The following is an 18,557-nucleotide window of genomic DNA, read 5'->3' as shown; positions in this document are numbered from 1 at the left end:
GGTGGATAGTGGTGGTGCTTTATGTGGAGGAAAAACTGGTTTGGGGAGAAAAATCCAAAGGTTTATTTTATAGACTTGAGATACCTGAGAGGCATTCAGGTAGAGATATCGAATGCATAGAATAGAATATATCATTTTGGAATTCTAAGGAGAGATCTGGGCCATAGTTGTATTTATTGTGGGGAAATCAGGTCAGGGGAACAGTCTGTTTATATGTACTTTATGTGTTTGCAAAAAATTCTACAGATTTTAAAAAATGATAGGTTAAGAATTGTTCGTAGCCTATGAAGATAACTGGGTTGAAAGGAAAGGTTGAGAACCACTGCCATCCAGTATACTTACTTTTCTCTTAGAGGTATAAAATGTATAATATAATTTTCATCTTAATTTTTTCTCATTTGGAAGAAGATCTGGAATTTTATAATGCAGTAAAAATTTTATAAATATTTTATCAGAAGATGAAAAAATATTGAAAATTTCTGTGTACAGTGTATTAGATGGACATCCCCTTTCAGGTTAGGGCAGTTGCTCTATTAAGTTTGCTGTTACCCTAAGGTTCATATTTTTGTCTGCCTACTACTACTAACCATTAACTGGATGCCCCACAGATATCCCAAATTTCTCCTGTTAAAAATGGAAGAGAACAAATAATAAAGATATTCCTTCTTGAATGGGCATTGGAGAGGAGGAATCTCAGGATGAGGAGAAGGAATTTGAAAACTGTTGCTTGACACTCAAAGGCTTTTCTTGATGCTGCCCGTAGTTTTATAATCTGCCTATGGTAAAGTTTAGGCCAAAGACAAAAGAAGACACACTTTCACTATTTTCTCTTCTATAAGTAATTTTAAAAGTTAGAGATAAGTCTAGTATAATAAGAAATACAGAAATAAAAATTACAAGGAAAAATTATTTTTGAGCATTGAATCCCTTAGGAAAGATGTAAATAAATTAATGAATTATTATTCCTTTACTGTGCTCCCATCATTAGGATTTCAAATGTGCTTAAAAAAAAAGGGGCAAGGAGAAAAATGTTGGACTGGAAGATAAGTGTGTCTAAACAGCCCTGTAATTTAAAATTTAAACAGATGATTTTGTTTGGATTAGAAATCAGACATTGTTTTGGTCAGATACATTGTAGTGATACTACAGCATTGTTAAACCCTGGAGCTTTCCTATAGGGGTCGGCATCTCTCCTTCATTTGAAAAGGACTCTGTTTTCTTTTGTATGGGAAAGGAAATAAATTAGCCACTAACAGAGCTGAAGAGGAAAGATTGCTGAAGATAACTTCTAGAGCTGATAAGAATTGCAGTGGAATACAGGCATACTTCAGAGATATTGCAGGTTCGGTTCCAGACCACTGCAATAAAGTGAGTCACACTGTATCTGCAAAATGCAGTAAAGTGAAACACAATAAAACAAGGTATGCCTATATATAGATAGAAGTCACATAGTACATGTCAAGTCAATACTCAGACTTTTACCCTGTCATATGGTTAATTTCCCTGATATGAAATAAACTTTGCTCTCAATTTTACTCCTCTTCCCAGCCTGCACAGAGGGGCCTCATTCTAAACCAACTAAATCTGAATAGTGAATAGGTAAGACCTAAGCAGAGTAGGGAGAAAAGCATCTCTGGGTGATTTTGTTTGGCCTCTGGCAAAGGTCATAGACTTAGATACAGCGTCCTCACTGGTCTATTTAGTTTCCCTCAGGGTAGTAGTTCCCTGAGATTTTAGGGTACATCTTAAACAGCATGTATGTAACAATTATCCAAGGAACATAATTAAAATACAGAGTCTGAAAGTTTGAGACGTGGCATAAGAAGTCAGTATTTTAATAAACATCCTAGCAGGTGTTCTGAGCAAAACAGTTTGGAAACAACATGCTGGGTATTGATTTCAGAAAGTGATTTGATAAAATCATCAATCAGGCTGACAAGTAGTCTGATTTCATGCATCTTTGAAAAGCCTGTTAATAAAATGATCTCTCCACCACCATAAATGATGCCTATAATTTCATGTTCAGATTGCTAAGATTGTTTGACTAAAAAACAACAATTTAAACAGATGTAGAAGCATTATTGATTAACAGGGATGGTACTCAAGCAGAGATTTTTTTTTTAATCATCCTATAGATTAGAGACCTCATGCCAGGGTTACAGAATTGTATGTATAGTCTTTTTACCCAGTCTCTCAACTGTTTTGACTCACTACTACCCTGTATAACTCTCTAAAATTCATTTTTGGTTTTAACTGACAAAGTTTTCAAGATTTTATTAAAAAGTCTGTTTTTCATATCAAGAATAAGGCTGTTTAGGGCACACTCCAGTTGTAATGCAGCAGAACACTGTTAAATTGAGTGAGGTATCGTAAACATATTTAAGCCAAGAGTGTGTACTATGTGATTCCATTTATATGAAGTAAAATACAGGGAAATTAATCTATGCTAGAAATCAGGGTGATGTTTACCATTGGAGGACAAAACTAATCTATTCTAGAAATCAGGATGATGTTTATCCTTGGAGGACATAGCATGGCTAGTGACTGAAAGGAACGTGAGGTGGGGCTTCTGAGGTGCTGGTGATATTCTGGTTCTTGATTTGGGTGCTGGTCACACAGGTTTGTTTTGTTTATGAAAATTAATTGAGCTGTACATTTAGGATTTTGTGTACTATTTGAACTTACGTAGTACATCAGTGAAAAGCTACCCCCCAAAAAGCAGACTAGCATTTAAGTTCTATATTTTTAACTGAATCACTTGCTTTACTTCAGTGTTGCTGTTTGTATATTGAGACTTAGATTTCCTCATTTCATATTTATAGCAGTAAAATATTTTTCTGAAATTAAAAAATACAGTATTCTTTATCTAAAGATACCTTCAAACAAAATTTCTGAAAGAGGCTGTTGCTTTCATGAGGATTCTTGGTTATTATAATGGCGGGATATGTATTATATATATAGCACTTTAAAAGTATTTTATCAGTTTTCATATATTCTCATTATTGATTGAGAATAGTCAATTTTTTCAGTGTTTCAGGAGCTGAAAAAAGATAGTGTTTTCTCATAAAATAGTTTTTGAAGCAGACCAGTATTATCTTTATGATTGGTGGCCTCAGTCATGGTTAGGGTAAAAGGCTTAAGGAAAGTCAAACAACAGTTGGATAGAAGAGAACTCAGAATTATAAAGTTCTTAGACTGTCAATCAGGTGCCTGGCTCACTGAGCCCAAACCTGAAATATAACCTATGTGGGGCAGAAAAACTCATTGAAAGTAGGTGTAGGATTTTATTAGATGAAAATGGGCTTCTTACAGATTTTGGAAAATGCCACATGCCATTTGACCAGCTTGGATAAAAAGTACAGATAGGGGAGTTAAAGAGAATATTAATTCCTTTATACCTCCTAAGAAGTAAGAATACTTTGTTTATCTTATAGAATATATTGAAGAAAATAGCATCGGAAATAACTTAGCTTTCAATAAGTTTCATGTGAATTCTTACCTTTAGTGCTAAGAGCGTTAACAGGTTTTAGATACGCAAAAACACAGTTAACAAAAATTTTAACTTATACCACTAGTAATAAAGCCTATGTATAGAACACGATAGGAATGATTATACACTTGATTTAGATAATTTTAGCAGTTTAGGGTGTCTTTATTTATGAACCCTAAACATATCCCTTTAGAAGAAACTCTGAAGGAGATTAAGGCGCAGTCGCGCTGACAGTGGCCAAGAGCAGTTTCCCTGGATGATGGCACCAGGGAAACTGACACTCACCTGCTTAGATGACAGATGTGGTGAGGTTTACAGTCTACCTTTCCTGGTAGTAGTGGTTTAGAAATTACATACCTTACTGCAGAGTCATTGTTTTCACAGGTCAGGAATGGAAGGGGAGGGAGTCTCTATTACATTCCTTCTGCTTCTATCAAACCTTTGAGGCCCCTTAGCACCTCAGCTTGTTAGCAGCTAACAGTGCAGTGTTTTGCATACTCTTGTACATGTTTGCAATCAACAGGACTGTCTTAACTGAAGAAAACAGATGAGTCTGGGAAAATTCTGCTCCCAAAATACAGTTAACTAAACTAACCTCCCTTCTTTCAATTCATAATATCTTTGCACTAATGAAAAATGTAACATTTTAATTATATTTATGCTGAAGATTTTGTGTCGCCATTTCATTATCGTTGTTCTTACTTTTACCCTTTTAATCTTTTAGATCCATGTAAAGGCTCATTTTGACTATGACCCCTCAGATGACCCTTATGTTCCATGTCGAGAGTTAGGTCTGTCTTTTCAAAAAGGGGATATACTTCATGTAATCAGTCAAGAAGATCCAAATTGGTGGCAGGCCTACAGGGAAGGGGATGAAGATAATCAGCCTCTAGCTGGGCTTGTTCCAGGTAAGAGACAGTATAGTAGAAAGTACAAAGTTTAAAAAAACATTTAAAATACAAATCTTCAAAGAGAAAAACTCACTTTTTCATGCCTTTTAAAAAATGATGTAAATACTTTTTCACGTCGTTGATTTTTATGTTGTATCTGTAACATAAGTATCTTGAATATAAATTAACCAATTTGTTGGGCTTTAGAATGGAATTACGATATAATCTCGTCAGCCAATCCCATGTTGTACTACATTCACTGTAGGTACATTGAGACTACCCTGTTTTCAAGCAACGAAACTTGTATTGAACAACAAAAGCATCAAGGCAACAAAACTTATACTATAACAGGAGATTATCATCAACTGGAGCATCAAACTTGATATCTAAATAGGAATTTGTGAAGGTGCATCACTTTATAAGGAATCAGGAGAGTAAGACTACTGAATTTATCTCTCCTAAGATATCTTAGGGTGGAAATAGGATGCCCCCAACTTTTCATTGAAGAAGACTCTCTAATTTAGACTATACTAAAATAAAACTTTAGCTCACATTGGACATTAAGATTATTAAGGGAACATATTTCTTCTGAAGAGTGAAGATGATGCTTAATGGAATGAAGTGTATAGATGTAATTTTTCCTACAAATTGTTCCTGCAGTTCCCAGGATGTGGGTATGGTGGAATGAGGGAAACAGAACCAAGGAAAGTATAATAAGATATTAGTGAAGGCAAAGGAATACTCACAGAATGATGAAATGGGAATAAAGTGATAATTCATTGGCTTATTCACTCAAAAAATACTGTTATATCAGCTGTATAAGGCACTGAGATAAGCTTCTCTTCCATATTTGACTTTAAAGCATATCCGTTAATACTTTAATTATACATTAATGTAAAACAATGTTTTTTTTTCCTTTTTTGTGTGCCCTACTTTATAATACTTACATGGAATTGTCTGTTACAGTACTTTGTACTGTATATTCTCAGTTTGTAAACTTCTAGGCCAGTGACTACATTTTACTAATTCTTTTAAATTTAGGGCAGTATCTGCTAAATTAATAAATAGGTGGTTTTTAAAAATAGTTCTGCCAGAACTGGTGCTTCTGATTAGACCTTCTAAGGCTGTTTTTTTTTAAAAAAACTCTTCCAAGCCTTGACTTTTGCCTATAACATTTTTTAGGGATTATACCTCCTATTAAACCTTAAGATTTTAAGCATAACAGATCTGGCTATAGAATTTGGCTTACAATGACTGTGACTACAAGTAATATATTATGTGTATAATAAAGTCACAGCCACAAATCATCTGCTTTAAAACCCCAAAGCTGGAGATTCTGTGTATACTGACGCATATATCAAGGAAGGAGGAATGGGCTTCTTATATTAAGTTCAGAGGATGATACTGTACCCTTGATTCTTCACAGTAACAGTTACAGGAACATTCCTCTAGAATCCTGGGGTACTGGGCAGCCATTTTGGTTCATAGTGCTTGTGCCAGATATCAATTTGATATCTTTCACCATGTCAGCTTTAGCCCATAAATACTTAGAACTAATATCTATTGACTGATTGATTACATTGAGTTTCTGAAAATAGATAGATAAATCAAGGAAGTTTTAATGATACCATTTGTAAGTCTTTTTATAGGACAAATAAATGGACCCACGTTAGTTTGAGTTTGACGGTTTTCTGTCAGGAGGATTTCTAAGAGGTTATAATGTCCATCTCCCACTAATGTCTGCTTCTATTTCAAAAACAGTCTACATATGTGTGTACTATAAAAATGTGCCATAGCAGTACATTACTGTAATGTTTTTAAACATTTTAATATGTAAATTATTTAAATTATTTTGTTCTTTTTTTCTAAATCTGTTGAAGTCAAATACTTTTTTAAAAAATGTAATGCTCTTAAAAATTTCCCTATAGTCATAGCTACTTGTTTTATCTAGAAACACAATCTGTACAGCTTCTGGAGATAACTTGATTTCTTTTAATGTTTTTTATGTATATCAAACTCAATACTGTTTTTGCTTGTGCTCTTATAAAATGCACTAAGTTCAACAGATTATCCCAACATCATAGATGGAATTTGCTTATTGATTTTTAAGAATCTCTGGCCTGAAATGGAAAGAATTAAATATAAAAATTAAATATAAAAGTAGAACTCTAATTCAGAATTTTCTAATTAAAGCCACTTTTATCCTTCAGAAAAAAAATACATTTGGTTCTAAGGTAGATGTCTGAAAAGAACATGAAAATCAGAAACCTTGAAAGCCTCCTATATTTAAAATCTTAATCCTGAGAGGAAAAATGTAATAGGTTTTTCATTTATTTGTATCATGGGTAGCTTAAGGTAGAAATGAAAAATCTTTAAAGCATATACATACATACAAAGAAAAAGAGGGATTGAAAATGATAAATGCAAGGGAATATGTTGAATGGTGTCTTGGAATCAAAAACTGGTGACTGTTTACATATTATTTTGGAAAGTTAACTCGTAGAATTAATTTGCTTGATTTGCAATAATTCAAATGATCAGAACCATTGTAACATCCAGCACAGTGCTTTCCACATAGTAGATGCTAAATGAAAACTTTGTAAAAATTGAACTATTAAATTTTGTAGCACTGGTTTGTTATTTATCTTTTTTAATAGATGATATATAGTCCAGTAATACATGTTCTAGGATTGATTGAGAGCAAGGTGGAGACTTAATACTTTAACTGTTTGGAGCGTATAATCATAGTTGACATACTCTGATGTGGTGGCAGGAGGATTTAGAAGGGAATATAAATGAAGAGTTACTTCTGGTGGTGTCCCTTGATTTAAAAAAAAATACTTCTATCCTTTTGACTTAACTATTTTACTCTTTTTCCTTTCTGCTTATTAGGGAAAAGCTTTCAGCAGCAAAGGGAAGCCATGAAGCAAACCATAGAAGAAGATAAGGAGCCAGAAAAATCAGGTTGGACACTTATATTTGACATTGAGGTTTCTTGGGTCTTCATCTGGAATCAGGTTTAGATTTACATATCATAACTGTCAAGAAAGATGTATTCATGGCAAGAGTGATGTGAGAAGCAAAACTGATTACCTTAGGACTGTAAAGGAAGGAGAGGATTTAAGTATTAAAGATTATCTATCTGTGATGTGAGATTAATGGAAAATTATAACTACTTCTCTGAAAAATAGTTCTTCTATGAACAATGTAACATGTGTCTATAAATTTAAAACTATTTGAGTTCTTCTATTTGAAATATGTAGTTTTATTCAAGGAAACAAATACCACATTTATACTTACGTTTTTTATTCTCAACAGGAAAACTATGGTGTGCAAAGAAGAATAAAAAGAAGAGGAAAAAGGTTTTATATAATGCCAATAAAAATGATGGTAAGTTCCACTCTCAGATATAGTTGTATTTATATCCGAAAGAGGTCCATATCTAACACTTGAAAGAAATTAAATTGATATTTTCAGGGAATTTTATTTCTGGTCTTGGCCTCTTAATGTAACATGTGTGCTTAATAAAGCCATTTAGCAGAAATTATTTTCTTTTGGAATCCTATGAGGAATGCACAGTTTTAAATTCTGAGAAAAACTGGTAGAAAAATTATAGTACAATTTAGCATGTACAGTGTTATATTGATAGTTTCCTCATAGATTTTTTTCTACTTAAACTCTTTATTTGCAAAATTAATACATGTTTCTAACAGATTCTAACAATATAGCTGTATTTTAAGTAAAAAATGAACATTTTTGTCTACAGTAACTCATGTCACCAAGGCAAGCCATTGCATAGAGCCTGCTGGCTGAGTCAGGCACACAGGAGAGTTTTCTGTTCTATTTTAATTTATTGTTAAGATTAAAAATATTTTAAGTTGTAGCTTCTCTTAAAATCAAAAGCTCTAATAACACTGGGCTCATATTCCCACATGACACTGGTCTGCTGGACCTGAATGATATGCTTTTGCCTTTATACTGGGCACCTACTTAGTTCAGCAGTCTCCGCCACATCCAATTTTTTATAAACCCAGCCTGATTTAGTGCTTTCATTACCTTCTTGGTTGGTCCTTATGGGCTTTAGAATTTGCTACCCCTTCTTTAATTCACATTAGAAACAAGCCAAATAATAAAGCAAAGGGAGTCTTTAACTTCTTACACAATTTATAAGGCTTATTTTTATTCTCTCAATACCTTGAAAATTTCTTAAGTGGCATAAATTGAACTAGTGAAAATAAAATGTTATAGATTATTGGAAAATTTGATACAAAACTAAACCTGAGATTCCATCTACTATAATAAATTTTTTTCCCAAAATAAACATCCTTAATGCTAATTGATAGATTATGTAGCTAAGAAGATTTATTGGAATTTTAATCTTTTCCTCTATACTTGGGTAAGTGATTAATATCTGTTTCTTTATCTTTTGAAATACACTAAAATTAACTGGTTCAGCTCTAATAGCTGTTATATTATGATATATCTACGTCTGTGAATCAAAATGCTTCCACAGTCTGTACATGTTAGAAGAAGGAACTTAGATTTTTCAGAGGGAAAAGCGTTTTGAGAAGGGAAGGAATTACATTTCTGTTCATAGTGCTGTTATCATAGTTAACATTTTTATTAATAACTATCATTTATAATAACTTCTGTTCCAGGGGCGGTAACCTTCATCCATTTAGTTCTCAAAATAAATTCCTTGAGATTACAGATTAATGAATTCAAGTTCAGATGTGAAAGTGGCCTGCTTAAGTTCTTACAGCTAATACATGGTTGAGTTGGAGTTTAAACAACTAGAGTTTGAGTTCCTGCTCTGTGCTCTGTGCTAAGCACTGACAAGATTAAGATGGTCCCCTGCCCCCATGGAATTTATAGCTGACGGTCTGACTACACATCTGATGCTCTTACCCAGTTAGGTGAAGTAATATGATTGAGAAGATAGCAGGTCACTAGTTGTCTGCCTTTGTTCTTACCACTTGACAGCTCTGATTTCATCTGGATTATGGGCTTTAGGAATGTTACCCCACCTGTTATAATTTATACCTCTTCTTGAATCATGATCTCAGGTTAGTATTAGTATTCCAGGATAAAGTAAACATAAGTGTAGAAAGTTGGATAGCATAGATATGCTGTGTTTTCAAGTTATATGATCACAGAAAAGTATTCCAGCTTTCTCTGATAACACTAGTTGCAGCACTATTTGTAAATGTTTGTCTATGCCAGGTATTGTTTGCAGCATATACATTGTCTTCTCCTTAAACCAACCCTCTAATTAAACTATTAGTATCCCCATTTTACAAAAATGACAGATATTATTCTCATTAGTTTATGCCTTGGTGCCTCACCCTCTGTCAAAGTATTGGCTGCAAACTAGCTATTTGATATGAATCAGTATAGTTATATTGTATTAAACATTCAAACACAGTATGAAATGAGAAGCAATAAACATTTCTAGAAGCATTAATATATTATTTGATTTATTTTCATAATCCTGGCAAGGATATAATGACATGGGAAAATACTCATGATTTTCCATATTACTGTCTTGATCCCAAAAGTTAAGCATTTTTAATGATAATAACTTGTGCTTTTTTTCAATTTTTTGAAAGATCTATGAGTATATATTTATTACATGGCAATAATTCTGTCTGAAGGGCTTAACTTTTTCTTTTTCAAAGATTATGACAATGAAGAGATCTTAACTTATGAGGAAATGTCACTTTATCATCAGCCAGCAAATAGGAAAAGACCTATCATTTTGATTGGTCCACAGAACTGTGGCCAGAATGAATTGCGTCAGAGGCTCATGAACAAAGAGAAAGACCGCTTTGCATCTGCAGTTCCTCGTAAGTTTGGATGCATTCCCATTTTCCTGTGCTTTTCAGCTTACTACCTTAGAACCTAACTGTGTAGGGAAGTTTTTCACCCATTTCATCAAAAGAGTGTTGTCCAAGAAAGAGGAACTTTGTTTTAACCAAATCTTTTGAGAATTTGCTATTAAAGATAGTCACTCTTGATAAATATACATTTTCTCTAAGAGTATGGTACTAATTACTTTCTAAATGAATTTCAATTTGGGCCTCTTACAATGCCGTGCTCAGTATGGAATCAGCTCCTGTTTTTTTAACTGATGCAGAAGATAGAAATTTAGACCTAATTTCTGAATACAGAAGTTCTGTTTAAAGATTGTATAGTACCTAATCTTATGGAAAAACTGAGCGATAGTATTTTATTTTACTTTTAAAATTTATTTATTTATATTTATTTTTGGCTGCGTTGGGTCTTCGTTGCTGCACGTGGGCTTTCTCTAGTTGCAGCAAGTAGGGGCTACTCTTTGTTGCAGTGCGTGGACTTCTCATTGCGGTGGCTTCTCTTGTTGCAGAGCAAGGGCTCTAGGCACGTGGGCTTCAGTAGTTGTGGCACGCGGGCTCAGTAGTTGTGGCTTGTGGGCTCTAGAGTGCAGGCTCAGTAGGTTGTGGCGCATGGGTTTAGTTGCTCCACGGCATGTGGAATCTTCCCAGACCAGGGCTCAAATCCGTGTCCCCTGCATTGGCAAGCAGATTCTTAACCACTGCGCCACCAGGGAGGTCCCCAGAGTGATAGTATTTTAAATGAAATGCAAGATGAAGTAATTTGGAGTGTAAGCATAAAACATATTAAAGGTAATGGTTATTAAGATAGTAAAAACACAGTTTTGTTCATTTCTCAATCTAGAAATAAAACCAGTCAATGTTAAATTAAACACATGGGGGTCTAACATTTCCTTAATTCATTATTTTTAAATTTGTATTACAAAATAAACATTTTTTCTGACTAACAGAATTATCCCTCATCCTTACTCTGATCCACGTCCATTATTTTTACCTGATTTTGTTTGCCTAGATACAACTCGGAGTCGGCGAGACCATGAAGTAGCCGGTAGAGATTACCACTTTGTTTCACGGCAGGCATTTGAGGCAGACGTAGCAGCTGGAAAGTTCATTGAGCATGGTGAATTTGAGAAAAATTTGTATGGAACCAGCATAGATTCTGTACGGCAAGTGATCAACTCGGGCAAAATATGTCTTTTAAGTCTTCGTACACAGGTAAAAACTATTTTGGTTTAGGGTGTTGAACTTGAGGACATTTTTCACAGAGTAATTTTTAGTGGGAACTGTATTTTGGTCCAAGAACCACAGGACATAATTAAGTTCTCATACAGTTTTTTCACACTGATTCCCTACGAATTTAGGTTGCTAAATCTCTTTCAGTTTCCTCTGAGGGGAAAATACATATATTCCATACTTACATATACACATGTACATGTTTTCTGAAACTTAAAATACAGTAACTGTAGTGCTGGTATAGTACTTTAGTATTTTAAAGGTTATAAAAGAATTTCCCTTTCCTGATTCTTATATGAGAAAAATTAGAATAATTAGAGGTCATTTTTATGGTTTTAAATGACGTAGTTCAAGTATTAGTAAGTATCATTATGAGTGCTGGGTTGTATCTAACGAAATGTCCACTGTTCTGTTATCTGTCATACAAAAGAAAACCTTCAAAAATTACTAACAGTTGCTTTTTAGATTTCCATTAAAGATAAAATAATTTTAGAAATTTGGGATTTTTAAGATTGTGTTTGTTGTGAATTTTTTTTCTTTTTGTACATTGTACAGCTTTAGCATAAAACTTTCCTTAATGTCGTGGAACCTACTGTGTATGTCAACTCACGAGACATAGGTAGTGGTCATTAAAGAGATGTATATGAAAGAGAATTGAGGGACTTCCCTGGTGGCGCAGAGGTTAAGAATCCGCCTGCCAGTGCAGGGGACACGGGTTCAAGCCCTGGTTTGGGAAGATCCCACATGCCGCGGAGCAACTAAGCCCGTGCACCACAACTACCGAGCCTGCGCTCTAGAGCCTATGAACCACAACTGCTGAGCCTGTGTGCTACAACTACTGAAGCCCATGTGCCTAGAGCCCGTGGTCCGCAACAAGAAAAGCCACCGCAATGAGAAGCCCGCGCGCCACAACGAAGAGTAGTGCCCCCTGCTCACCACAACTAGAGAAAGCCCGCGCACAGCAACAAAGACCCAACGCAGCCAAAGATAAATAAATTTATTTAAAAAAAGAAGAGAGAGAGAGAGAGAGAATTGATTCCAAAATGGCTTTCCTGAAATAGTAATTAGGTTTTCTTTATTTTTTAGTGAACAAAAGAGCTTCTTAGTCTCTGCTGTTTCAACTATAAATGTCAGACTTAAGAGAAGGATTGATGTTTTTACTAAATTCCTTCAGAATTCTTTATATTATTTTGGCTAACAAATTTACCAAAGGACTTAGAGTAGTTAAGCATATTGTCTTAATTACTGTTTTTAAGATAGAAAAGGACATGTCCCTATAATCCCCATTTTTGTAGAGTGCTTCAATTTAGGGACACACATTCATGCAAAGGCAAGGTGAAAACCACAGTCTCTTAATTCAGACAGTATGCTTTTTCTTCTTGGATGTGCTTTTCCAGAATTTTCTTTTGTATGTGTATGTGAAGTTTTTCTCTGATTCTTTTTGCATTTAGACCCTGGCACATGGTAAGGTGACTGCTCATTTGTAATTCCTTCAAAATGGATTTTTAATATGGTTATTTTAATCTGTGTGTGATCTTATTAGCAGGGTATTTTATCATCACATAGTTGTAATTCTTCATTAATTTTATTTCATTACATATAAAGAGTAAGCCAATATTCTATGTGTGTTATAGGTACACAATATATTCTTATATTGAATGGTTAAGATCTATCTTTTCTTTACAGTCATTGAAGACTCTCCGGAACTCAGACTTGAAACCATATATTATCTTCATTGCACCTCCTTCACAAGAAAGACTTCGGGCATTATTGGCCAAAGAGGGCAAGAATCCAAAGGTAAAGTTATTATACTGTCATACTATTCCATTGAAAGTAACATGAAACAGTCATGGCTTAATATGTCACAGTGCTTAAAAACTACATCAGGCTTCCCTGCTGGCGCAGTGGTTGAGAGTCCGCCTGCTGATGCAGGGGACACAGGTTCGTGCCCCGGTCTGGGAAGATCCCACATGCCGCGGAGCGGCTGGGCCCGTGAGCCATGGCCGCTGAGCCTGCGCGTCCGGAGCCTGTGCTCCGCAACGGGAGAGGCCACAACAGTGAGAGGCCCGCGTACCGCAAAAAAAAAAAAAACTACATCAGCTTAGGCTTTCAAACGGATTATTCTTTCTGCCATATCACTTTCCCAAAACTGCCACAGTTGCCTCTGGTTGGACTTCAGCAGCTCTCCAAAGCAGGGGGCTTCTCTTGTTGTTCTGCATACATTCTCTATTATCACTCCAAATGTATGGTAGGAATACATACATTTTTATGTATTCCTACCATATATACATACAGTAATACATACACCTTTGGCATTTCTTAAAACTTCCTTACCCTTCTTCACACAGATCTATGTTATTTCTAACAAGGATTAGGTAACACCCTCCCCCCACACCAAATATTCTCAGCAGATTCTTAGGGATTACCCACTTTTATCTGCAGATATTCCACATATGCAAGGAGCCAAACTTGAGTCCTCTTGCTTTTCTCTTCTTTTTTCTCATTGAAATTTTATGTTCTGTTTGTCTTCTGCCTTTGATCTTTTTGTATGATCTGAAATGGAAAAATGTTTTTAGTTATTTTTTTTTTTTGCCAGAATATAGTCAAGTTTTATTTTATATGTTCTAAGGTACAAACATATGATGCCAGAGATTGTACTTTAAATTTGGCATTGAAAAAATATAATTTGGAAATATAAATAATTATTCAAAGTTCCATAATATATTACTCCTCAGATTTGAAATTCAAAATCTGGCGTTCCTTTCCTATGCTCCAAGATATCAATCAGCATGAGGTTGTGAATCTTGTGTTGCAACATGTAGCAGAGAATTCATCTTTGAATCCTTTAACTTTGAGTAACACTTAGTTTTCTTTAGTTTCATAGCAGAAAATAGCTGCTCACAAACATAAGTACTTCCAAACATGGACAGAACCTTTGCATAATGGTTTTTATATTTAGGGTAACCTCCCAAGATATCTGTAGAATTCTGGGATTCCAACGTTATCATATTTGGCTTTCAGTATAGTGTTGACCTGCAATTCAGTAACTTCCATTTGTAGCTCTTTATTCACATTATTAATACTAATTGAGAAAAGGGAACTAAACAAGATTAGTTCATTCTCATAAAGTTGGAAAAGTCAGAGAACGTTTTTTGGAATTGAGTCTTCAACTCTTTAATTTGGGGAATGTAGTTCAGGCTGTCATTTTCATTTTCAAAAACTAATTTCATCGTAGGAAAGTGGGCCAGGTTGTTCCTTCCCAAATGAGTCTACCAAAGACAAAATTTCACTAGGAATGAGCCAACTGAATCATACATTTGTGTCACCACTTGTGAACGCCTTTGCAGAGAAATATCCAGCATGTTTAGATATGTTATAATAATGTCAACCAAAAAGGTTAAGGCTCTGAGCCAATCTTTGCTCGTAAGCTGAGGCTCAGATTTTCCTCTAGAAAACATGAAAAAGTCAGTTTCCTCCAACTGTTCAAAAATCTGCCTTAGGACTACACCACAATTCAGCCACTTAAGTTCCACAGAGCAGAACATGTTTCCATATTGTGTGTCTAACTGATTAAACACAGCACCGATTTCTGTGGTCTGAGCCATGGGAGTGTATCCAGGTTATGGTATAAACTATGTCCATGATGTGATCCATTTTTAATCTTTTAGCACAAAGTGTCTCCTGGAGAATGAGACCATGCAGAGACTTAAGTTCCTTGTCTTGGCAAAGCCCTGACACTTTAGATTTCAGTTTTGTAACTAGTTCTTTAACACTAACCATCACAGAGTCACCATCTGTGCTAATACTTACCAACTTTGACCATAAGAACCTGCTGTATTAAAAAACTAAAATAAAATTCAAAAAAAAATATGAGACATGTTCGCTGGCTGTTCTTGAGGAGGATCACATATAATAAGGAAAACTAGATTGACAGTCTGTGAAACTTGGTGCCCAGTTAACTACTTTGGTAGACCAGAAATACTGTAGTGGTTCTAGGAGAGGAATGCACATAAAGGACCAAAATGGACTCCATTTTACTTGTTCAACCTAATTTTCTATTTTCTGACATGCACACTTATTTTTTGTTAGGTTATTCTTCTCCAGCAAGAATTTGATAGCATGCCAAGGGCCACATGCCGTTCCAAAACATGTTAAGCAACTTTCTTTTGGTTGGTGGTCTCTGCCAGGGCTCTCATGGAATTTTTTTACCTATTTTATTTTTGATATTTTAATATTTAATTGTAATATTTAATATTTAAAATATTTTTACCTACTTTATTTTTAATTCAGATTGAGTGAGTTCTAGAAAGAATACCTATTAACAGTTGACCCTTGAACAATGTGGGGTTTGGGCACCAAAACCTCCATACAGTTGAAAATCTGTGTGTAACTTATAGTTGGCCCTCCATATCTGCAGTTCCACATCCTCAGATTCAACCAACTGCAGACAGTGTAGTACTGTAGTATTAACTATTGAAAAAAATCTGTGTACAAGTGAACTGTGCATTTCAAGCCTGTGTTGTTCAAGGGTCAACTATATACATGCTTTTAAAGCAGGAACTTAATCAGTTACCACAATGTTTTAGCAGTATACAATGTGCTTGATTTTCTAATTATAGTTTTCTAATTTTAAAAAATTAACTTTATTGAGATTACTTTACATGCATGCATTTTAATTGTATAATTTAGTGAGTTTTGGCAAAATGTGTACCTGTGAAACCACCATGCCAATCAACATTTAGAACATTTGCATCACTCTAGAAAAGTTCTCTCATGCCCCTTTAAAGTTAATACCCCTCTACTCTTTCCTAGGTAACCACTTACCTACTTTCTGTCGCTATAGATTTGTCTGTTCTGGAAGTTCATATAAATGGAAACCATTTATAAGTTTAAGTTTATAACCATTTATAAGTAAGTTTAAATTTGTATCTAGCTTCTTTTAAAATAAATTATTTATTATTCATTTTTGGCTGTGTTGGGTCTTCATTGCTGCACGCGGGCTTTCTCTAGTTGCAGTGAGTGGGGGCCACTCTTCGTTGAGGTGTGTGGGCTTCTCATTGCGGTGGCTTCTCTTGTTGCGGAGCATGGGCTCTAGGCGCTAGGGCTTCAGCACCTGTGGCACGTGGGCTCAGTAGCTGTGGCTCACTTGCTCTAGAGTGCAGGCTCAGCAGTTGTGGCACACGGGCTTAGTTGCTCTGTGGCATGTGGGATCTTCCTGGACCAGGGCTCGAACCCGTGTCCCCTGCATTGGCAGGTGGGTTCTTAACCACTGCGCCACCAAGGAAGTCCTGTATCTAGCTTTTGATAAGTATAATGTTTTTAAGAGTCATCTATGTTGCATCTAACAGTAGTTCATATCTTATTGCTGAGTTGTGTACCATGATCTAAATATATCACAATTTGTCCATTCACCAGTTAAAAAACATTAGGGTTGTTTCCAATTTTGAGCTGGTGACTAAAGCAGCTCTAAACATTCATAGTTTTTTGGTGGACATATGTTTTCATTTTTCTTGAATTGCTGGATCAAGATGATAAGTGTATGTTTTAAGTGTATAAAAAGTACAAAACTATTTTATAAACAGTTTTCCTTTCGACACTCTCACTTTGGTTCCATTTGCTCTACATCCTTACCAACTTTTGCTGCTGTTGTTTTGTAACAACTTTTTAGTCATTCTAATAGGTGTGAAGTGTTACCGTTGTGGTTTTCATTTGCATTTTCCTGATGACTAATGATAGCATCTTTTCATGTAGTCATTTGGACAAATTCTTTTGTGAAATGTCTCAAGTTTTATTTTTTTTAATTGAGTTGCTTTCTTGTTGAATTGTAAAAATTCTTTATATATTCTGGATATAAATAGTTTTTCAAACTCTTTGTAATTTAAAAACATATTTTTTGAAGATCAGAATTGTTTTTAATGAAGTACCTCTGTCCCTTGGTATGCATGGGAGATTGGTTTCAGCACCTGCTGCGATACTAAAATGGAGGATGCTTAAGTCCCATACTTGGCCTTCCATACCACAGTTTCATGTCTTCAACCAACCATGGATCATGTAGAACTCTATTTATTGAAAAACATCTCTGTATACACAGTTCAAACCTGTGTTGTTCAAGGGTCAACTGCATAATTTTTTTCATTTTTCTTATGGTTAATGATTTTTGTGTATTGTCTAAAAAAATTTGCCTACTCCAAGATTATAAAGATTTATTCTGTATTTTCTTCTAAAAGCTTTCTTGTATTAGCTTTCCCTTTAAGGTCTATAATCTATCTCAAATTAATCTTTATTTTAGTGTGATGTAAGGGTTTGTTTTTTTTTTTAATCACACATGGCTATCCAATTGCTTTAGTATCATTTCTTGAAAAAGGCTATCCTTTTTTTCCCACTGAATTACATTGGCATCTTTGTCAAAAATGACTTGACCAAATACGTAGCGGGGAGGGATTATTTCTGGACTCTATTCTGTATTTATGCTGAATCACATTGTCTTGATTACTGTAGCTTTATCTTTTCTCGAAAAATGGTCATTAAAAGGAATGAAGTACTGATACATGGTACAACATGGATGAACCTTGAAAGCATAAGTAAAAGAACCCAGTCACAAAAGACCATATTTTGTATGATTCCATTATTTGGAATGTCCAGAATAAGCAAATCTATAGAGACCTGAAGTAGATTAGTGGTTTTCCTAGGGCTGGGGGTTGGGAGAAAATGGGGAGTGGCTGCCAATGACTGTGGGGTTTTGGAGGGAGCGGGGTGAGGGGGGATGGAGGGTGATGAAAATGTTTTGAAATTGATTGTGGTGTTGATTGCACAACTCCTCTGTGACTATACTAAAAACTATTGAATTGTACATTTTAAGTGGGTAAATTGTATGAATCCCCCATTGAATTGCTTCCAGTTCACCATTAAATGGGTGAATTGTAAATGAATTATATCTCAAGAAACCTGTTATCTGGGCAAAATAAATCCCAGTGGGCTTTTCTCTGGAAATTGAAAAGATTATTTTAAAATTGTATCGAAATTTTAAAGAATAACCAAAACACTTTAGAAAAAGAAATAAGTTGGGAGACATTT

The 18,557-nt window shown here is 34.9% G+C and overlaps 1 protein-coding gene across 8 annotated transcripts in view; it reads left to right on the top strand.

Moving 5' to 3' along the window:
• PALS1 (protein associated with LIN7 1, MAGUK p55 family member) overlaps window positions 1-18,557 on the top strand; it is a 100,394-nt gene that overhangs the window by 75,700 nt on the left and 6,137 nt on the right. For 7 of the 8 annotated variants that reach the window (XM_073800338.1, XM_073800336.1, XM_073800337.1 and 4 more), the window contains 6 exons: window positions 4,215-4,398; window positions 7,273-7,344; window positions 7,699-7,770; window positions 10,035-10,226; window positions 11,263-11,465; window positions 13,170-13,280. In XM_073800338.1, coding sequence (XP_073656439.1) covers window positions 4,215-4,398; window positions 7,273-7,344; window positions 7,699-7,770; window positions 10,035-10,226; window positions 11,263-11,465; window positions 13,170-13,280 — 834 coding nt within the window. The remainder of the gene's footprint in view (window positions 1-4,214; window positions 4,399-7,272; window positions 7,345-7,698; window positions 7,771-10,034; window positions 10,227-11,262; window positions 11,466-13,169; window positions 13,281-18,557) is intronic. The other variant, XM_019922313.3, reaches the window with a different exon arrangement.

Source organism: Tursiops truncatus, chromosome 2 (assembly GCF_011762595.2).
Source record: "Tursiops truncatus isolate mTurTru1 chromosome 2, mTurTru1.mat.Y, whole genome shotgun sequence".
Classification (NCBI taxonomy): Eukaryota; Metazoa; Chordata; class Mammalia; order Artiodactyla; family Delphinidae; genus Tursiops; species Tursiops truncatus.
The sequence above is the reverse complement of the archived record's forward strand: the minus strand, read 5'-3'. Positions and strand labels throughout refer to the sequence as shown.